This window comes from Pan paniscus, chromosome 1, assembly GCF_029289425.2.
Source record: "Pan paniscus chromosome 1, NHGRI_mPanPan1-v2.0_pri, whole genome shotgun sequence".
NCBI lineage: Eukaryota > Metazoa > Chordata > Mammalia > Primates > Hominidae > Pan > Pan paniscus.
The window spans coordinates 98642866-98664309 of record NC_073249.2 but is presented as its reverse complement, the minus strand read 5'-3'; the positions used below and the strand labels follow the sequence as shown (position 1 = coordinate 98664309).

The window sequence follows — 21444 nt, the reverse complement described above, 5'->3', positions numbered from 1 at the left end:
TTTTGAGGCGGAGTCTCGCTCTGTCGCCCAGGCTGGAGTGCAGTGGCACGATCTCGGCTCACTGCAAGCTCTGCCTCCCAGGTTCACGCCTTTCTCCTGCCTCAGCCTCCTGAGTAGCTGGGACTACAGGCGCCCGCCACCATGCCCAGCTAATTTTTTGTATTTTTAGTAGAGACGGGGTTTCACCGTGTTAGCCAGGATGGTCTCGATCTCCTGACCTCGTGATCCGCCCTCCTGGGCCTCCCAAAGTGCTGGGATTACAGGCATGAGCCACCGCACCCAGCCACAGCTATCCATACTTCTAACCCCTCCCCCACCTCCTACCAAAGCCATGCCAAGCGTCAGCTGCATCAGCCTGGTGCCCTATTAATAAGACTGTCAAAAAGAGGTCTTTGCCCTTCATGTTGTCTGCCTGCTTCTCCACTACCACTCAAAGTCCTTTCCCCCTTCAAATCACATGAGGACTGCGGGTAGGCACTAGGGGGACCTGGCCACATCTGGAAACAGGGCTGTGGCTAAGTTCCCTGTGAAAGTAGAAGAGTCAAAAGGCATTGGCAGGGTTATGGGGAACACCAAGGGAGGGAGCACCCCCACCTCCTCCTAGTAACCTGAACCTCCCTGCCTGCTGATCCCCAGAGTATAAATAATCCCCTGGTGAACTGGCAGTAACCCTTGGGGGTTAGTGCCAAGATTCTCACCCCAAAGCCCAAGGAAGGAGGCAGGCAAAATGGATAGAAGGGCTTTTATTTACAGGAAAGGAGGACAGATGAGGATTTAAGTGTCCAGTGCTCCCAGCTCTAGTTGGTAAAGGGAAATGCAGTGTTATCTCTTCTTTTGCTGGCGACCTGTAAAGGAGCAATATTAAACATAAGTGTTTGTTCCAGCTCCTGCTTTCTGCAAAGGCACTCTTCTCCTTTCCAGTCCCTTAGCCAAACTCATAAATTGGTAGTGTCTTAGGCCACCTTACAGGCCCATCCCACATTAACAAAACAAAACAAGAAACCACACCACAAATAAAACTACGATACCTCTAAACAAGTATGATTATCTCTGGCATCCTTTCTACCTCTCTACTGGTCCATATTTGGGGCAGGGGGAGTTTTCTGTTTACTTTCTGATCACTCTTGGGATTTGAACTTCTCATATGAATAGCTCTTTGGTAGCACCCTGGGCTGTTAGTCATTAGGTCTGCTTTCAGGAGGATCCACCAATTTCTGCACTTCCCTGACCACTCCACACATCATGTCTGCAGTTACTCACGTAGTTCATTGTTTCGGGTCATGGCCTGGGCTGCCCGAGCTCGTGGCCCCTGCTGCGTAAAGTGGTAGCCAAAGCGGACAATAGAGGGACACTGCTCTAGCACGGTGGCCATCTCCATCTCCACTGCATCACCAGGCCACTGGCGCTGGGGGAGGGAGAGGCAGAAGCTGACAGTCACCCTCTCTGGGCTGTTTACCATCCCAGATCACAGACCCCTTTGGGAGGTCAAAGAAGCTTGTTTCTCCACAGTGGGTGAAGAGAGATGCTGACTTGGCTTCCCTCATAGAGACAATGAAGAGGAGAATTCAAACAAGATTAAGTAAGATAGCTGCCCCACTGGCTGGCTCAGGGAGGAGACTCAATGAGACTGAATGCTAACATCAGGGGAAGGGAATGCTGACCTGATTGTCTACACGGAGCTCAGTGAGTGTGGCATTTTCCCGAACTGCCTTCAGCACAGCCATGAGTCCTGTGCTGCTAATGAAGTTGGATTCGATGTTTAGGCTCTGGAGGCTACGATTCTCACGCAACATGTCAGCCACTGCCTGGGTAGTAGGGACTTGGGTTAGGATTAGGGAACAGTTTCACAGATGACTGAGGAAAGAAAGAACAGGAGCAAGAGGGAAACACAGCTCTTTGAGAAGAGTCTTTCAGGTGCTGTAAATGGAGCTAGAGGGATACAGAAAGCAGGGCGGATAGCAGGGGAAAGCAGGGAGATGAATGTGCAGTGGGACTAGGGGTGTTAGAGAGGGTTGAGAGTTATGATCCATAGCACTGAAGGTAGGAGTCTCCATGAGGGCTGCCCTAAGAAGGCATGATGAGAATAGCACTCCCTAGCAAAACCCTTTATGACAGCCATGCAACGGGTGCATGTAAGATGTGGGGAGAGGGCTGGGGATGTCAACTAGCCTTACATTGGCAATAGGGTCACCACTCCTCGTGGCTACCAGACTGAAGCTCCGCACATAGGTATTTGCCTTCATTGCCTCACACAGCTCACTTAGCATGGGTATTGGGATGTCCTACCGGAGGGGAATAGGAGATGGTGGGCTAAGGGACTCTCGGATGTCAGTGGTTATCCGGTGTTATGGTTTGGAGGATGCAAGTCAAATACCTGTATATTATTCAAGTTCACCTCCTCCAGCTCCTTGTCATTGCTTCGGACCCTCTTTAGTATCTCCTCAATGTTTGTGGGATTTGGGGGTTCATCCGGCACTGGCTTATACTTGTCAGGCTGTACCACACCTGGTGAGTGAGGGCAGGAAGGGAACCCCAACATGTTCCCCATAATCTCCTCCCCATTGGTTTTCTTTTCTTTTTTTTTTCTTTTTTTGAGATGCAGTCTCGCTCTATCCACCTAGGCTGGAATGCAGTGGCACAATCTCAACTCACAGCAGCCTTGACCTCCCGGGTTCAAGAAATTCTTGTGCCTCTGCTTCCCAAGTATAATATCTGGGATTACAGGCATGCAACCAGCTAATTTTTGTATTTTTAGTAGAGACAAGGTTTCACCATGTTGGCCAGGCTGGTCTTGAACTCCTGACCTCAGGTGATCCACCTGCCTCGGCCTCCCTAAATGCTGGGATTACAGGCATGAGCCACCTCACCTGGCACTCCACAGGTTTTCTTATCACTCATGCAGCATGTCCTCTCCCAGAATCATCAATTTCACCCTTTTCTACCTTCTCCCAGACACTAGGACTGCCTGCCCAGCGCCCTGGGGACCATGCTCCCCGAACACACTCACTGCTAATGCCTTCAGTGTTGCAGATTTCTCCACTGCAGAGGGCATCATAGTATTGCTTGTTACTCATCAGTGTGTACATGTCCAGAATTGCTGGAGAGGGTAAGCAGAGGAGTCACAGGGAATGAGAAGGAACCTGTTCCAAGCCTCCCTCCTACCTATTTCTGAATCTGTTGCATTTGTAAAGCCTGACCACTTACACTTTGCCAAAGAAGTTTCCCACCCTCTTTCAGCCCCAGGGGTCCTTTCCATAAACTTCTTAAGGCAGTAGTTTCTAAAACATTGAGAAAGGGCTAAGGGAAGGTCCCTTATGAGCCACTAGAGGATAAAGGAGTCTGTAGAGACTCTCCTCTTTCAGCCAGAATGGTTCCACTTTTTTTCCCCCCGAGACGGAGTCTCACTCTGTCCCCCAGGCTGGAGTGCAGTGGTGCGATCTTGGCTCACTGCCACCTCCACCTCCCAGGTTCAAGCAATTCTTCTGCCTCAGCCTCCCAAGTAACTGGGACTACAGGCGCATGCTGCCATGCCTGGCTAATTTTTTTTGTTGTTGTTTTTGTTTTTTGTTTTTTGTTTTTTGAGACGGAGTCTCGCTCTGTTGCCCAGGCTGGAGTGCAGTGGCACTATCTTGGCTCACTGCAAGCTCGGCCTCTTGGGTTCACACCATTCTCCTGCCTCAGCCTCCTGAGTAGCTGGGACTACAGGCGCCCACCACCACACCCAGCTAATTTTTTGTATTTTTAGTAGTGACGGGGTTTCACCGTGTTAGCCAGGATGGTCTCGATCTCCTGACCTCGTGATCCGCCCGCCTCGGCCTCCCAAAGTGTTGGGATTACAGGTGTGAGCCACCGCACCCGGCCAGTTTTTTATATTTTAGTAGAGACGGGGTTTCACTATGTTGCCCAGGCTGGTCTTGAACTCCCGAGCTCAGGCAATCCTGAGTGCTCCCAAGTGCACTCAGGCCTCCCAAGTGCTGAGGTTACAGGTGTGAGTCATGGCGCCTGGCCCAATGATTCCACTTTTATTTGCTCTTACAATCCCTGTAAAATTGCTCTTGAGGTGTTATTAAATTTAAAAATGAATAAATATATAAACAAACAAGAAAAGCTTGAAACTACTGCTTGAGGCTTTCTTAGACATCCACATTCTGGTTGAGGGCCTTCCTCACTAGTCCCATGTCATGGCTAGAATCCACCTGCCCCTGATCCTCTCACCCTCAACTTCCCACAGCTACCCACCTGCAATGTCACACATTTCAGCATCTGTGGCATGTGCCAGTGCCTCCTCCAGCTCAGGCTCCAGGGTGATCTGCTCCTCTGCTGGGATTTCCCTCTTGGGCTGAATATAGGGTTTCCCTGATGGGGAGATGAAGGATGGCTCACGTAGAGGTAATTTCTCCCAAGATCCTGGCCTCCAGGTTTCTTTCCTCCTCCAGGAGGTAGAATGCTGGGTCATGAAGGGACACTGGAAAGCCTGAGTCCTCTACAAACTCAAGAGTCCTTAGCCCCCTGATCTCTCAAGAACTGAAGAGTGCGGGGCCGGGCGCTGTGGCTCACGCCTGTAATCCCAGCACTTGGGGAGGCCGAGGCGGGTGGATCATGAGGTCAGGAGATCGAGACCATCCTGGCTAACATGGTGAAACCCCATCTCTACTAAAAATACAAAAAATTAGTGGCCGGGCGCGGTGGCTCATGCCTGTAATCCCAGCACTTTGGGAGGGTAAGGCGGGCAGATCACGAGGTCAGGAGATCGAGACCATCCTGGCTAACACAGTGAAACCCCATCTCTACTAAAAATACTAAAAAATTAGCCGGGCGTGGTGGTGGGCGCCTGTAGTCCCAGCTACTCAGGGGGCTGAGGCAGAAGAATGGCGTGAACCCGGGAGGTGGAGCTTGCAGTGAGCCGAGATTGCGCCACTGCACTCCAGCCTGGGTGACAGAGTGAGACTCCGTCTCAAACAAAAAGAAAAAAAAAGAACTGAAGAGTGCAAGCTCGCATTTAAGTGTCAGGGCATCTGAGTCCCTAGGCAACTAGGAGCTGGAAGGTGAGAGGGAAACTGGAGTGGGGACGAGTGAGAGACAGCACAGCCACTTGGGTTCTACGAGGCATGGATGTCAGGGTCCCCATACCCTTCTTCTCGCCTGTGAAGGGCACCAAGTCATCACGCTCTTTGACTTCTAGTGCCTGTTGCTCCAAGTACTGCAAAAGGGCCTCTCGGTCCAGTGGCCCCGTTGGGCTCTTCTTTGTCTGGTCACGTTGTCTTAGTCCAGCTGGCAGGAGCATGTTCTTAGGGATGAGTTTTGGGGAGCAAGTCAGACCTCCCCTCTGACCTAGGTACTGCTAGGGCTCCCTAAAACATCACCAGACACCTTTCCCCTGGCCTTCTTAGGACTCTAGGTCCTGTAGCAAACCCTATTCTCAGCCACCCAGAGCCCAACACCCTTCCCAAATGCCTGGGACTGCCTCTGGTTCCCTGTGCTGGAGCCCCTACCTCAGGATCCATCTCCTGTAGTTCGCAGTCCAGCTGCTCTAGCTCCTCGGGGCTCAAGGTCCTTAGGATCTCATCTTCATCTATGTCTCTGTATTTCTCCAGTTCCTTCTGATATGATGACATGGTGGCCCCCACCCCCTCCCCACTGTGTGGTACTCACAGAGCCTGGGCAACATGGGACAAAAGGATGGACAATGGTAAGATGGACAGGGACACAGCAGGGACACAAAGAGACCAGCCAGGGGGGCAGAACATTGGATTGGATTTCTTGGAGATTAGAAATCTAGTTGAAGATGGGAAGTGGGGAAGATTAGGTTGTTTAGAGTTAGAACTAGAGTCTCCTTTCTGCTTCCCCAGCTTCCAGCCACTCTGGATGGGGATCCCAGACATCTAAGTTGGGTTTGTCTTCCCACGGTATGACAGAGAAATCCTGGCAGCACCCCTCCCCTATAACCTCACTTGTCAGTGCCTTCGCCCTAACATAGCTGCTGGAAGCCCTGCCAACACAGCTGGTCCTATGCCCAGTTCCTATTGAAAGGGGATGAGGGGTGGGGGAATAGAGAGCTTCAGGGAAATTCCTCCTCTCCTCCTCATAATCCAGGCTTTTTCCTAAACCGGATAAAAAAACCAAGGACAATGGGGTGTAAGGGGAAGAGAGAGTCTCTTACCCCATCCTCATTTCCCTTTTATTGTGGGGGATCAAGATTTCACTTTCTGTGTTTGCTAAAATTTGAAGTCTTAAGGGAAAGCAAGGGCTCGGAGCAGTTGGGGGACTTCCAGGTTGGGGGAAGGGTAGTAAGGCCTCTGGAGAAGGGACTGAGTCCCCATAATCTGTCCCTTGCTTTGGACAGGAAGGTGACACCAGACCAATGGGTGTAAATAGGGTAAAGTTTCTTTAAAAACAGTGGGAATATTAAACTCACACAATTTTGTACAATATAAGATACGCACAAGGAGCTATGCATACACACCATGCTGAATATGAAAGATCCAGAAAGTATGTGAGACACTCACATTGACAATGTAAACTATACACAGTTAAGGGGTAGGACGGCACAGTGGCAGAAATATACACTGAGTGACAGAGACAGGGACACACTCCACATCATTCCCCATAGGAGCCACTCTTCTCCTCCCATCTCCCACCGGGCTCTCATCCATAAGCCCCCTGTCTTCCCCACCTACCAGTCCTGGTGGTCACCTCCCTTCTCACCTCCCCTGTGTCAGTAGGTCTGTCTGTTCTACTAGAGCACTGTCCCAGCAGCAGGAGGAGCCCGGTGCCGGGGGAGAGGGTGGGGGAACAGTGAGCTCAGCATTTTATTATTTTAGCTCTGGCCAGGTGGGGGGTAGTGGGAGATCACATATACACAGCCCCCATACCCTGCCCAGCCCTGAGAGCCTCTAGTGGTCATTAACAGCCATGGCATCTCTTCCACTTCCCTTCATACAAGCCCCAGTCTGAGACATCGGAGTTCGACTAGAATCAGCCAGTTCCTCCTTATTTGGTGCCTGCTGTATTCAAAACAGTGAGTGTAAAGTGATAGGAAGGTCAATACAAGGATGTGTTTTGGTGTGCAATTTTCAGATGTTTATAATTTAGTTGGAGGAATGAATACAATTTAGAAAGGACAGCTCATAATAAATGCTATCGAATAAAGACCCAAATATATGCAGGTATTCAAATACTTCTTGCTCCCAACCCTAGACTGGACACCAGACAAAAGGGATCTTTCTATTTTATTAGATTAAAAAACACAACGAAACCTGTAAGAACTAGGGGAAAAGGAAAAAGAAACAGATTAGGCAAAGATCAGAGGTGACAAAGGGGAGAAGCAGGGAGAAGAAACGGAACAGCAAGAGCCCCAATCAGGGCAGGAAAGAAGTTTCTGAGGACTAGACATCTCTTCATTTAATGACAATTTTCTGGCGCAAGGCTCGGGGCCCAGAGCCAGGGAGGGGCTCAGGAGGTGGCGGGCCAGGGCCCAGGGCTGAGGCAGTGGGCGGCAGTCCATGGGCAGTAATGTACTTCTTGTAAGCCTCACGAATGATCTTGAAGGCTCGAGCAGTGGCATAGGGTATGTCTGTAACAGGGTCCCGGTATAGGGCTGGACGATGGGTCACTGGACAAACCTCACGAACAGGGACTTTTGGGGGCCGCCCTTGGGGGAACCATTCCTCGAAAGTTGCATCATCACTAAAAGTGATGAAGGTACGTGAGCAGCGAGCAGGGGGGTTGACGGGTCCAGTCCCAGCATGAGGAGTCAATGCAGACGCCGAGGGAGCAGGATCAAGTCTGAGGACAAAAGACAAGGAAAAACACAAAGAGCTGAGGAGAGAAGACAACAGATACAGAAAGAAGGAAATCAGGCTGGGTGCAGTGGCTCACGCCTGTAATTCCAGCACTTTGGGAGGCTGAGGCAGGCAGATGACGAGGTCAGGAGTTCGAGACCAGCCTGACCAACAAGGTGAAACCCTGTCTCTACTAAAAATACAAAAATTAGCCGGGCATGGTGGCAGATGCCTGTAATCACAGCTACTCAGGAGGTTGAGGCAGGAGAATCACTTGAAGCCAGGAGGCGGAGGTTGCATGGAACCAAGATCGTGCCATTACACTCCAGCCTGGGTGACAGAGCAGCGAGACTCCATCTCAAAAAAAAAAGAAAGAAAGAAAGAAAGAAAGAAAGAAGGAAATCAGAGAGATGAGGAAAGAGAAAAAGGAGGCAGGGTGTTGGGAACATTCTGAGGAACGTACTAAGTGACTGATGGGAAAAGAAAGCTAGGCTAGAAGGAAAAACAGGAAAGAGAAGAACAGAGAAGCTAAAAGAAAAAGGAATAAGAAAGAAATAAGCTGGGCTGGGCGCGGTGGCTCACACCTGTAATCCCAGTATTTTAGGAAGATGAAGCGGGACGATTACTTTAACCCAGGAGTCTGGGCAACACAGCGAAACCGTCTCTACAAAAAATACAAAAATTAGCATGTGTGGCTGTACTCCCAGCTACTTGGGAGGCTAAGGTGGGAGGATCGCCTGAGCACAGGAGGTGGAGGTTGCAGTGAGCCGAGACTGCACCACTGCATTCCAGCCTAGGCGACAGAGCAGCATCATGTCTCAAAAAAAAAAAAAAAAAGAAAAAGAAATTGAGCTGAAGGGAGTTAGGAATCTGAAAGAAATCTCCAAGTGTTAAGGAGAGCTGTGTGAGAAAAGCAAGCAAAATGGGGCCAAGAGAACATGAGCTGAACACACAATCTCTTTTCCTCTTGAGATTCACTCACCCTTCTATGTCAACGTTCTCTTCCTTGGGGCCTGGCTCCCCAACAAGTGGCACTGTCACTGAATGATAGGTGATTATGGGCCCGGGGCACTTCCGCTTCTTATGAACCTGCTTCTTTTTATCAGCCTCGAGCCGCTCATATGTCTCTTTAGGGTCAAAGGAAGAAATGAGGGGATGATCAGAATGTCCCTTTTTCCCATATCCCAGTACTGTCCCACGATCTCTCAATTATCTTCCTGGCTATCTAGTCACTGCCAACTACCAGAGACAACTATGGAAGTCCCCTAAGGCCCTCTGGCACCTCCCATTTTGTAAGTTTTCTGCTTATAAGTTTTTTCTTGACATCCTCTCTGCTCATTTCTCAAGTACACCTGGGCCCTCTATAGTACCTCAGAGTTGGAAGGTACCCTTTGATGAGGAGCTTATTTGCTTTCCCAGATACCAAAATCTCCTCTACAAATGCCCTGTCAATTCACTCCTACAGCTGGGTGTGCTGGCACACGCCTGTAATCCCAGCTACTTGGGAAGCTGAGGTGGAAGGATCGCTTGAGCCAGGGAGGTGGAGGTTGCAGTGAGCTGAGATGGCACCACTGCACTCCAGCCTAGGCAGCAGAGTGAGATCATATCTCCAAAAAAAAAAATTAATAAGGTAGGAAATTATATTTAAATATAGAGATTTCTGGTCGCTCTTAAACACCAAGAAAATCTCGCAACCCTGGGTCTGCATTCTTACAGGGGAACAATTAGCTGAGCTGAGTAACCGTTCCTCCTTTCAGGCACTCCTCTCCAGTTCACCACCATCCCTCTGGCTGGCTGCACACTTCATGTTACCTGCCTGGTCTCCGTGATACTGCTCCATGGCGATGCACTATTGGTATATATGTCTCCTCCTTAAGGGCAGTGACTATAACTCATATTGCCTAAATATTATCAGGGTGATACAGCATTTTCCACATTACAGGCACTCATTAAATATTTGTTAATGAATAAATGAATCAAGGCCGGGCACAGTGGCTCATGCCTGTAATCCCAGCACTTTGGGAGGCCGAGGTGGGTGGAGCACCTAAGGAAAGGAGTTCAAGACCAGCCTGACCAACATGGTGAAACCCCGTCTCTACTAAAAATACAAAAACTATCCGGGCGTGGTAGCACATGACTATAATCCCAGCTACTTGGGAGGCTGAGACAGAAGAATTGCTTGAACCTGGGAGGCAGAGGTTGAAGTGAGATTGCATTATTGCACTCCAACGCAGGCAATAAGAGCGAAACTCTGTCTCAAAAAAATAAATAATTTTAAAAATTTTAAAAAAAGGGCCAGGCTTTTTTTGGTGGCTCACACCTGTAACCCCAGCACTTTGGGAGGCCAAGGTGTGCGGATCATGAGGTCAGGAGATCAAGACCATCTTGGCCAACATAGAGAAACCCTGTCTCTACTAAAAATACAAAAAATTAGCCGGACGTGGTGGTGAGCGCCTGTAGTCCCAGCTACTCGGGAGGCTGGGGCAGGAGAATGGCGTGAACCTAGGAGGCAGAGCTTGCAGTGAGCTGAGATTGCGCCACTGCACTCCAGCCTGGGCAACAGAGTGAGACTCCGTCTCAAAAAAAAGAATCACCATGCACGGTGGCTCACGCCTGTAATCCCAGCACTTTGGGAGGCTGAGGTGGGCAGAGCACCTGAGGTCGAGAGTTTGAGACCAGCCTGACCAACTTGGAGAAACCCCGTCTCTACTAAAAATACCAAATGAGCCAGATGTGGTGGTGTATGCCTATAATCCCAGCTACCGGGAGGCTGAGGCAGGAGAATTGCTTGAACCTGGGAGGCGGAGGTTGCGGTGCGCCAAGATCATACCATCGCACTGTAGCCTGGGAAACAAGAGTGAAACTCCGTCTCCAAAGACAAAACAAACATACGAAAAAAAATGAATCAAAATATTCCTCGTCCCCTTCCTCTGAATGAACTCCAGATTTCTGTGTCCTTAAATATGGTTATGATGAACACAATTCCCTAAAGTCTGACCATAAAAGAGTACTCTGGAGGCCAGGTGTGGTGGCTCACGCCTGTAATTACAGCACTTTGGGAGGCCTAGGCGGGTGGATCACCTGAGGTCAGGAGTTTGAGACAGACCTGGCCAACATGGTGAGACCCTGTCTCTACTAATAATACAAAAATTAGCTGGGCGTGGTGGCTTGCACCTGTAATCTCAGCTACTCGGGAGGCTGAGGCAGGACAATCACTTGAACCTGGGAGGCGGAGGTTGCAGTGAGCTGAGATTGTGCCATTGCACTCCAGCCTGGGTGACAGAGCGAGACTCCGTCTCAAAAAAAAAAAAAAGAGTACTCTGGAAACCCTTCCAATGATTGAACCTCTCTTGCACTTGAACTGTTTGATAATACTGCTTTCTCTCCCTTAAGCCAGTCTTCCAACGCCTCAACCCCTTTACTTTCTTTTTCTTTTTTGAGACAGAGTCTTGCTCTGTCGCCAGGTTGGAGTACAGTGGCACAATCTCGGCTCCCTGCAACCTCCCCCTCCCAGGTTCAAGCAATTCTCCTGCCTCAGCCTCCTGAGTAGCAGGGACTATAGGCACGTGCCACCATGCCCAGCTAATATTTGTATTTTTAGTAGAGACGGGGTTTCACCATGTTGACCAGGATGGTCTGGAACTCCTGACCTCGTGATCCGCCCACCTCAGCCTCCCAAAGTGCTGGGATTACAGGCGTGAGCCACCATGCCTGGCCCAACCCCTCTACTTTCAAACACTTGCCTACACCCTCTGGAACTCGTGCTCTGTAATCTGCCAACTCATCTATATCCTCAAGCTCCTCACTCAGCATTCCTTCCATGACTTGCCTTAACAGAAACCTGGTCATTCACTGAGGCCACCACTCCTCTCTGCAGACCTCTGGTGGAGGTTGCTCATTCTCTTACATCCCTACAGGATATACCTATGTCCTACTGGGCCCCAGCCTGTAGCTTTCAGATCACTGCTTTTCTGCCTACCAGCAAACTCCCTTCTCTTTTGAGACCTGTGCCAAGAGTCTAGATTAACTTCTCTCCTTCCTAGTCATGGTCACTCCTTCATTCACTGAAGACTTTGGCAGTGGTTTCCACTCTTCGTCTCTACCCCAATTCCCATCATCTTAGGGTCACCCTGGTGACTTCGAAGTGCACATGGGTAGCCCCTTCAACACTGCATGGCCACAGTTTATCACCTCATCTCTAACAACCTTCTTTTCCATGTCACTTTACTTTTTTTTTTTTTTTGAGTCTCACTCTGTTGCCCAGGCTGGAGTGTAGTGACACGATCTCCACTCACTGCAACCTCCGCCTCCCGGGTTCAAGTGATTCTCCTCAGTGATTCTCAGCCCCCCGAGTAGCCAGGACTACAGGCACGCACCACCATGCCTGGCTAATTTTTTGTATGTTTAGTAGAGACGGGGTTTCACCATGTTGGCCAGGCTGGTCTCGAACTCCTTACCTCGTGATCCGCCTGCCTCGGCCTCCTAAAGTGCTGGGATTACAGATGTGAGCCACCGCGCCCAGTCACATTTTCCTTTTTAAATCATGCTTAGGTTGCTCACTGTATCATTTCAATCACTTCAGTCACTCTCCTGTCAATAATTCCCTTGCCCTGATCTGGACTGCTGAGTGCTACTGGAGAAAAATAACAGCACAGACTGGAACCACCATAAATTCATGGTCCTAGCCTTCAGCAGGTCCCTCAATACTGCTCAATATCCCACATCAATAACTATTTAAATGCTCCTCAGTCTCCTCAAGCTTCCAGCTGTATCCTTAATGTTTGACAGATGGTGCTGCATAATGAAAAAGACATCAGGTGAGAACCTCCGCCATGCCCTCCCTCTGGATTACAAACCTACAACTGTAAGCCACATTTTTAAACAGAGACAGGGTCTCACTATGTTGCCCAGGTTGGTCTTGAACTCCTGGGCTCAAGCGATCCTCCTTCCTTGGCCTCCCAAAGTGCTGGGATTACAGGCATGAGCCACTGCACTCAGCTAAGCCACACTTTCTTTCTTTTTTTTTGAGACAGAGTTTCACTCTTGTTACCCAGGCTGGAGTGCAATGGCACGATCTCGGCTCACCGCAACCCCCGCCTCCCAGGTTCAAGTGATTCTCCTGCCTCAGCCTCCCAAGTAGCTGGGATTACAGGCATGTGCCACCACACTCAGCTAATATTTTGTATTTTTAGTAGAGACAGGGTTTCTCCATGTTGGTCAGGCTGGTCTCGAACTCCTGACCTCAGATGATCCACCCGCCGCAGCCTTCCAAAGTGCTGGGATTACAGGTGTGAGCCACGGCGCCCGGCCACCACACTTTCTTTCTCCCTTCCCCCATCTGAAGCCAATTCCTCCACCATGCTGCTCTGGTTCCCAGCCTTGCCTCCCATCTCCAAAAACCTACACTATTAATAACCGTTTTTTCTTCTCTTTCTTTAAACTCAGTTGTTTCTCATGAAAGATATAATTTCTAATATCTTCGGATAAAATAAAAACAACTTTACCTTAATCTCAGACCCCTCTATAGCTTCCATTCCCTCTTCTACCCTTCATGGCCAAGCTTGAAAAGTTTTGCTCCCCAATATACTTTGATTCGACTTGGTCCCCAAAAAGTGCTAAGGTAATGTCTGACCTCTATCTCACCAAAACCAATGGGCACTTCTCAGTTCTACTAATCATCGTCTCAGCAGCAATTACTCTCTTGAGACATTCTCTTTCCTGGCATTTTTAACACAAACTCTCCTGGGTTTCTCCAACTCGTTGGTCACTTCCAGGCTCTTTTCAAAGCTCCTCCTCTTGTATGAAACTATCACATTTTAGTGTCTGCAGGACTCTATCAGGCCTCTGTTTTCTCACTCTGAGCTTTCTCCCTCCATGCTCAGATGCACTCCAATATCGTCAATTACCACTCATATTCTAAAGACTTCCAAATTTGTATTTTCAGCCCAGATCTCTTATTGGAACACCAGATTTGCATATTTCACTGACCTCTCATCACTGCATGAATTGCTCACAAACTCCTTAAATTCAACATGTTCAAAAATAAATTTATTTTTTCCCCACTGAACTTGCTCCTCCTTCAGGGTCTCCTAAGCCAGTTACTGATGTTGAAAACCTGGGAATTGCCGCGGGGTGGCCCAAGCCTGTAATCCCAGCACTTTGGGAGGGTGAGGCGGGTGGATCACCTGAGGTCAGGAGTTCAAGACCAGCCTGGCCAACATGGTGAAACCCCATCTCAACTAAAAATACAAAAAAATTAGCTGGGCATGGTGGCGGGCACCTGTAATCCCAGCTACTTGGGAGGCTGAGGCAAGAGAATCTCCAGCTCAGGAGGCGGAGCTTGCAGTGAGCCGAGATCACACCACTGCACTCCAGCCTGGGCGACAGAGTAAGACTCTGTCTCAAAAAAAAAAAAAAAAAAAAAAGAAAGGAAAACCTGGGAGTCACTCTCCTTACAGTGGTCCAAACCAATCGCTCTGTAGCCCTGGCTGGAGTGCAGTGGTGTGATCTCAGCTCATTGCAACTTCCACCTCCCAGGTTCAAATGATTCTCTTGCCTCAGCCTCCCAAGTACCTGGGATTACAGACATGCGCCACCATGCCCAGCTAATTTTTGTATTTTTGGTAGAGACAGGGTTTCACCATGTTGGCCAGGCTGGTCTGGAACTCCCAACTGCAAGTGATCCACCCACCTTGGCCTCCCAAAGTGCCGGGATTACAGGTATGAGCCACTGCACTTGGCCCAAACTGAAGAGATTTTTAAAGCAATACCATAAAATGAAGAGATTTTTAAAGCAATTTATCTCATGAAGGACTAATCTGCTGACTTCACATTCTCATGATTATCATTAAAGTCAACATTATCACCCCCTGCTTTTTTTTTTTTTAAGAGATGGGGTTTCACTATGTTGTCCAGGCTGGTTATGAACTCCTGGCCTCAAGTGATCCTCCTGCCTAAATTTCCTGAGTCATTAGGTATATACCCCATTTTATAAACAAGAAAAGCAAAATGTGAATAAGTAATTTACCTACAGACTTAAAGCAAGTGAATAGCAGAACGAGGATTTGACCTCAGTTCTATACAACTCTTATTTTACACCAAAGTACCTTAGCTTGTTCTTCAGAGTGCTCATAACTGCCTAGACTCTTGCACCTAATTACCTACTCTCCGCCATTTCTTCCTTCTGATTCCATCATCCCAAATTTCCATCTCTCCATTTCTTTGGTCCTCCAGGTCTCATGGTTTTTCTCATGCCCCTCAGCCCCTCTACCCACTTTTTCTGAAACCACAGACTTACCCAGTGAACGTAAATTAAGCTCTTCTGTGATCTTGGCCTCCCGGAGCAGTTCCTCCTGGGTTAGTGGCCGCTCACAGTGGGGCCCCTTTCGCCGTCTTGACTGGCCCTGCCTCTCCTGTACCCGAAGGAACGTTTGTCTTGTATGCTCAGCTGTAGACTGACGCATAGACTTCCGACCTGGAAGAGAGTGAGATAAGAAGAAATCTTTGAATTCATGTCCACATATTTTATTTATTTATTTTGAAATTTTGTACTGGAAATAATTTTTTTTTCTTTTTTTTTTTTTTGAGATGGAATCTCGCTCTGTCGCCCAGGCTGGAGTACAGTGGCACAATCTCGGCTCACTCCAACCTCTGCTTCCTGGGTTCAAACAATTCTCCTGCCTCAGACTCCCGAGTAGCTGGGACTACAGGTGCATGCCACCACATCCAGCTAATTTTTTGTATTTTTAGTAGAGATGGGGTTTCATCATGTTAGCCAGGATGGTCTTGAACTACTGACCTCGTGATCTGCCTGCCTCAGCCTCCCAAAATGCTGGGATTACAGGCATGAGCAACCGTGCCTGGCCTGGAAATAATTTCAAACCTACGAAGTTGCAAGAATAGTACAAGGAATACTCATGATCTTTTACCCCATCACCTATTGGTAATATTTTGGCCCTTTTGCATTTTGTATGTGTGGTTTTTTTCTGAATGATCTAAATTAGGTAACTAAAGTTGTACACATCATGGCCTTTATCCCTAAATATTTCAGTGTGTATTTCCTAAGAATGAGGATTTTCCTACCCATAGTAAGTTATCAACATCAGTGAATTTTTTCTTCTTTTTATTATTTTTTTCTGGTGACAGAGTTTTGCTCTTGTTGCCCAGGCTGGAGTGCAATGGTGTAACCTCCACCTCCCAGGTTCAAGCAATTCTCCTGCCTCAGCCTCCCAAGTAGCTGGGATTACAGGGGCCCACCACCACACCTGGCTAATTTTTGTATTTTTAGTAGAGACGGAATTTCACCATGTTGGCCAGGCTGGTATCGAACTCCTGACCTCAGGTGATCTACCCGCTTAGGCCTCCCAAAGTGCTGGGATTCTAGGAGTGAGCCACCGCACCCAGCAACATCAGTAAATTTAACACTGATATGATACTTTATTATTATATTCCAATTTTGCCAATTGACCCAAACATCCCTACTCACTGTCAGAGCCGTCATCTTGTAGTTCTAATGGCAGTAGTGCCTTCTCTTCTTGGGCCTTCTGAGAGCTACCAGCCGGGGTGTTGACCTTTCGAGGCCTTAAGCTCTTGAGAGGTTCCTGAGGACAGATTGGAATCAGATACTGGGGAACAGAAGAAGTCAGGAGAAATATGAGGATCTCAATGAGAGAAAACTAGCATTGCCAGAAATGGAAGTGGCATAGGGAGTACTGGGACCTGATGAAAGAGAGAATAGGAATTGAGGAAATCCAAGACAACTAGGACTCCCCCTGTACCTTATAGGCCTTGGTGACTACTCGGCGCTTCCTTCTTGGCTCTTCTGCTTCTCCATCACTGGATGGTTCATCCCCTTCATCAATGTCAAAGTCAGAGTCCACTTCGTCCTCTGTGTCTGACTGGTCCCCTTGATACTCATCATCTCCGGATTCCTAAGGACACAGGGAGATAAGGGTTGGCTGGCAATGGAAGCCTTAATGCCCCTTCAGGAGGAACAGAATCTCTCGACTTTCTTGATAAGGGCTGCCCTACTCTCCTTCCTAATCCAGCCCTTCATTTTCCTCAGGCAAGAAAACTTTCTAGCTAATGGCCTTTGGCTCCAGTACCACCTCCTTCCAACATTAATTGATAGCCCTTTACCTGCAACACACTGTTAAGTACTGGGGAACAAAAGGATATGGTTTGGTCTCTACCTTCAGGGGCTTACAGTAAAGGGGAGAACATAATCTTACTTTTTTTTTTTTTGAGATGTGGATCTCGAACAGGCTTGGTGGCTCACGCCTGTAATCCCAGCACTTTGGGAGGCCGAGGTGGGCAGATCACTTGAGGCCAGGAGTTCGAGACCAGCCTGGCCAACATGGTGAAACTCTGTCTCTACTAAAAATACAAAAATTAGCTGGGCATGGTGACGCACACCTGTAGTCCCAGCTACTTGGGAGGTTGAGGCAGGAGAACTGCTTGAACCCAGGAGGCATAGGTTGCAGTGAGCTGAGATAGTGCCACTGCACTCCAGCCTGGGCGACAGGGCAAGACATAGTCTCAAAAAGAAAAAAAAAAAAGGATGAAGAGGACTTAAACTATGATTGAAAACACTGTTAGTATTTAGACAGCCAAGAGGGAGGAAGGAATCATGGGCAGATGAAATAGCAGAAACAAAGGCACAGAAATGGTAATGTGTATAGCATGTTTATGGAATAAGGATTTAGATCTAAGTAAAACTTTTCTCTGTCAAGAAACCTTGTTAGCCAACTGCATTTGGCTCCAGCACTGCCTCCTTCCAACACTGATTGCACTGTAGGACTGTATGATTTGAAAAGAAGGTTGCATTCCATTTATGGAGAAACTTAAATGTCACACTAATAAACACGCTTTTAACCTGCAGGCCAGTGATTCTCAATCCCCTCCATCTCCTTATTTGTCCTACCATTGATAATCATTGTTGAGGTAAACTAAAGTTACTGAGAGAAATATGTGTCATTCCTCAGGTGTGCTGGGACAGAAAAACAGCTGAGTACTGCTACAATGGATAATGGAAAGCCACTGAAGATTTAGGGGAGGGGTAACGGTATGTACAATGGGTATTGCAGAAAGCTCTGGAGGCAGTTAGATGGCCTGGAGTAGAGAACGTGAAGTACAGCCTAGACCTCAGGTGAACTGGTTAGGGCTAGAATGGCAGCCATATTATAAAGAAAAGGGAAAAAAGCCACTTGAGGGAGAGGGAGTCAACTGGGCTGGGTGACACCTCACATATGTGGTTCTCTCTTCAATCAGTGATGCAGACTAATGGGCTAATCTTGGTACACGTGATGCCAAAGCAAGCAAATAACACAGATGGCTGACACTCTAAGCCAGCCAGAGTTCAATTTTGCACTGATGACCATCATTTCCTCCTAACTGATGTTTGTAAAAGACAGCCTGGGAACACATTAATCCCCTCAGCTTTAATCTGGTATTAAGCCATATCACCAGAGGGTAGTAGATCAACCACACATTTAGCTTAGTGCCCAATCAACATACTTGCACTAAATTAAGGATTTACTACCATTCCTTCGGCTTTTATTGAGAGTCATTAAGAGACATCACTAGATAAGAGAATGTTTGTATATCATCTATGAAAACCATTACTTTTTATAATATAAGGATATAATGATAAATGCTCCCTAGGATTTAAGGCTGAAAAAGTTTGTGTCTCTTGAAGAACTTGTATGCTTCTTTCTTACTAAAAAAAGAAATACAAGGTTTGGCTACCAGGAAGCTCACAACTAAATTTAATATCAATTGCTATTACCATTTTAGCAGAGGTTCCTGGTACAATTACTTCTGATCTGTCTCTATTTTTACTGTTCCTACTTTTTGTTTATATTGTAAGCCTCCTTAAATCCTTTTTGGAAGCATGAAGGGTACATATTAAATAACAAGTCGTAAAATGACAGAAATAGGAAAATGGCCTTAGAGGAGGGATGAGAAAGTTCTATTTTAAACTAGTTGGTTAGGGCTGTGTCAGTAATGACTCTGTCAGTGATGTGGGTTTTTTTTTTTTTTTTTTTTTTTTTTTTTGAGACAGAGTCTCACTCTGTCGCCCAGGCTGGAGGGCAGTGGCGCAATCCACTGCAACCTCTGCCTCCTAGGTTCAAGTGATTCTGCTGCCTCAGCCTCCTAAGTAGCTGGAATTACAGGCACACGCCACCACAACCAGCTAATTTTTTGCATTTTTAGTAGTGACAGGGTTTCACCATGTTGGTCAGGCTGGTCTCGAACTCCTGACCTCGTGATCCACCCGCCTCAGCCTCCCAAAGTGCTGGAATTACAGGCATGAGCCACCACACCCAGCCCCTAAGTCCTGTGGGTTCTACTCCTTAATTTCTCTTGAATCTTTCTGTTTCTCTACTGCCATGCCCCCTTCAAGCCATTCTCATTACAGAGTAAGTAACCTTCCTAAAGTACAAATTTCATCATGGAATTCTGATGACTCTTCTCAGTCCTCTGGATGAAGAGCAAAATTCCTTAACATAGCTCACAAGGCCCTAAAGGATCTGGCCCATGCCTACTCCCTGCAGGCTTATCAATCTTTAGTCTCCTGCAGGCTTATCAATCTTTAGTCTCCTTCATGCTCTGGAGAATGAAAGTAGACTTGCAGGTCCTAGACCAGGATCTCAATGTCTTTACATACTCAGCCCATCCTGCTCTGTGGACTAACCTTTCTCCTTCTCCTGCTTTTCATCAAGCTAAGGTCTACTTTTCAAACTGTCCTCAGCTTAAACATCATCCCTCCAGGGATGCCTATCCTGATCAACAACTTTGGTTCAGATGTATTACCTTAACACTCTTACACCTTGTTTTAGTCCTTATCACACATTTTTTGTTTGTTTTTGAGACGGAGTCCTGCTCTGTCGCCCAGCAGTGGTACGATCTCGGCTCACTGCAACCTCCTCCTCCCGGGTTCAAGCGATTCTCTGCCTCAGCCTCCTGAGTAGCTGGGACTACAGGCGCACACCACCACGCTTGGCTAATTTTTGTATTTTAATAGAGACAGGGGGTTTTACCATGTTGGCCAGGATGGTCTCGATTTCCTGACCTTGTGATCCACCCGCCTCGGCCTTCCAAAGTGCTGGGATTACAGGCATGAGCCACTGTGCCCGGCCAAAGCCACTGTGCTCGGCCTATCACACAGTATTTTAACTGTTAATCCAGGCAGTTACCCCACTGGGGCATGTAGTATGTAAGGACAGAGCACTGTTTTTAATATTCTGTTTCCCTAGAGCCTAAAACAACCTATTACCGATGGCATGCTCTGGGTACTCAACACATTTAATAAACGGGTAGATTCAACTAATAAAAATTTAGCAAGTGGCAGCCCAGTCCGGACACCTCACACATAATGTTGAACAAAACAGACCATCTCTAACTTTATACAGTTTACAATGCAATAGAAAAGCATAAGCAAGTAAGCAAACCAAATCTAATTGCAAATTGAAATATGTTCTGTGGAAGAAATAAATGGGGACACTTGTTAGGATAGTCAAGGAAGGGTTATCTTCCTGAGAAAACATTTACACTGAGACCTGAAAGCTGAAAAAGAAGTGGGCTAAGCTCCTCTACTTTTGGAGCGGTTCCTTTCCATGTCTCAGGTGAATAATCCAGCAGTGGGCCAACGAGTATACATCGAGCAACTGTCTACTATTATGTGTGTGCCTCGTGTATGCTGGACGTCAGAAGTACAGTGAGAGATGCAACCACCCAAGTACACGGTAGGTTTCTGCCGTTCTCTGTTCTCTGGAGTGCCTCCGGAGAGCTTCTCCGTCTCAGGCCCCTTTGACCCCATCCAGAGCTCTCCCTTCTAGGACTCCACACTATCCGTCCCCCCGCCTCGCCCCCCGGCTCCGATTCACCCACCCAACTCGAGTATCAGCTCCCAGAGCTCCTCTCTATTCCCCGCCCTCTTCTTCTTTGTCCGGGGTTTCTCCCTTCAGGGCTCCTCTTCGCCTCCTCCCCTCCCTTTTCCCAGGCCCGGATCTTGCCTCTGTGAAACCCCCATAAGTCGTCTGGTAGAACTCATCTTCCTCCTCTGCCTCCAAAAGCCCAGAAAGCCGGTTCCCAGCGGTCTTCCGGGGTGCCCGGCCCCCAGCCAAACTCATACCGCCTACCGAGACTGCGCCGCCACCTGCAGCCCCTCACCAGCTCGGTTCTGGGAGCTCGACGCTCGACATCACTACCTGCGGGTGGCCACCAGCGGCGGAAGTCGGGCGTTTACAGGCAGAAGTAACAGAGTGTCGAGAGACTCCCAGTCCCACCCTCTAAACCCTCTTTACTCTTCAGCCTCTCCTACTCCTGCGCGGATGCTCTAGGCCGCTTGCTCTAGTACCCAGCGATCTCCCTTGCTCAATGAGTCCACTTGGTGGTACGAAGACCCCCATAACCCTAAGTCAACACATTTTCTTTTATTTATTTTTATTTTTAATTTATATATATATATATATATATATATATATGGTTTTTTTTTTTTTCCGTAGGGACGGAGTCTCGCCTCGCTCTGTCGCCAGACTGGAGTGCAGTGGCACGATCTCGGCTCACTGCAACCTCCGTCCCCCGGGCTGAAGCGATTCTCCTGCCTCAGCCCCCCGAGTAGCTGGGATTACAGGCGCCCGCCACCATGCCCAACTAATTT

At 48.1% G+C, this 21444-nt stretch overlaps 2 protein-coding genes across 2 annotated transcripts; both read right to left on the bottom strand.

Moving 5' to 3' along the window:
- Positions 1-728: 728 nt before the first annotated feature.
- Positions 729-6370, bottom strand: TMOD4 (tropomodulin 4). The gene is made up of 9 exons (XM_008970423.5): positions 5493-6370; positions 5131-5287; positions 4240-4356; positions 3008-3097; positions 2375-2505; positions 2175-2282; positions 1662-1805; positions 1261-1405; positions 729-845 (listed from the first exon to the last, which is right to left on the bottom strand). The coding sequence occupies exons 1-9, from the start codon at positions 5613-5615 to the stop codon at positions 823-825; spliced, it is 1038 nt and encodes a 345-aa protein (XP_008968671.1). The 5' UTR covers positions 5616-6370; the 3' UTR covers positions 729-822.
- Positions 6371-7212: 842 nt separating this feature from the next.
- VPS72 (vacuolar protein sorting 72 homolog) lies at positions 7213-21035 on the bottom strand. Its single transcript, XM_003817270.5, has 6 exons — positions 20798-21035; positions 16559-16711; positions 16267-16381; positions 15079-15255; positions 8764-8908; positions 7213-7785 (listed from the first exon to the last, which is right to left on the bottom strand). Exons 1-6 carry the CDS (start codon positions 20912-20914, stop codon positions 7398-7400), a joined length of 1095 nt encoding a protein of 364 aa, XP_003817318.1. The 5' UTR covers positions 20915-21035; the 3' UTR covers positions 7213-7397.
- Positions 21036-21444: the final 409 nt, after the last annotated feature.

What these genes read in the sequence shown, in the direction of transcription:
- TMOD4 (XM_008970423.5), bottom strand. Translation starts at nt 5,615, where the DNA reads ATGTCATCATATCAGAAGGAACTGGAGAAATACAGAGACATAGATGAA. An exon ending in TGAAATGTGTGACATTGCAG is followed by an intron (nt 3,098 to 4,239) that starts GTGGGTAGCTGT and finishes TACCCTCTCCAG; the next exon opens with CAATTCTGGACATGTACACA. An exon ending in GACCCGAAACAATGAACTAC is followed by an intron (nt 846 to 1,260) that starts GTGAGTAACTGC and finishes GCTCCTTTACAG; the next exon opens with GTCGCCAGCAAAAGAAGAGA.
- VPS72 (XM_003817270.5), bottom strand. Translation starts at nt 20,914, where the DNA reads ATGAGTTTGGCTGGGGGCCGGGCACCCCGGAAGACCGCTGGGAACCGG. An exon ending in ACAAGATGACGGCTCTGACA is followed by an intron (nt 15,256 to 16,266) that starts GTGAGTAGGGAT and finishes ACTCTCTTCCAG; the next exon opens with GTCGGAAGTCTATGCGTCAG. An exon ending in GCTTAATTTACGTTCACTGG is followed by an intron (nt 8,909 to 15,078) that starts GTAAGTCTGTGG and finishes TTGACCCTAAAG; the next exon opens with AGACATATGAGCGGCTCGAG.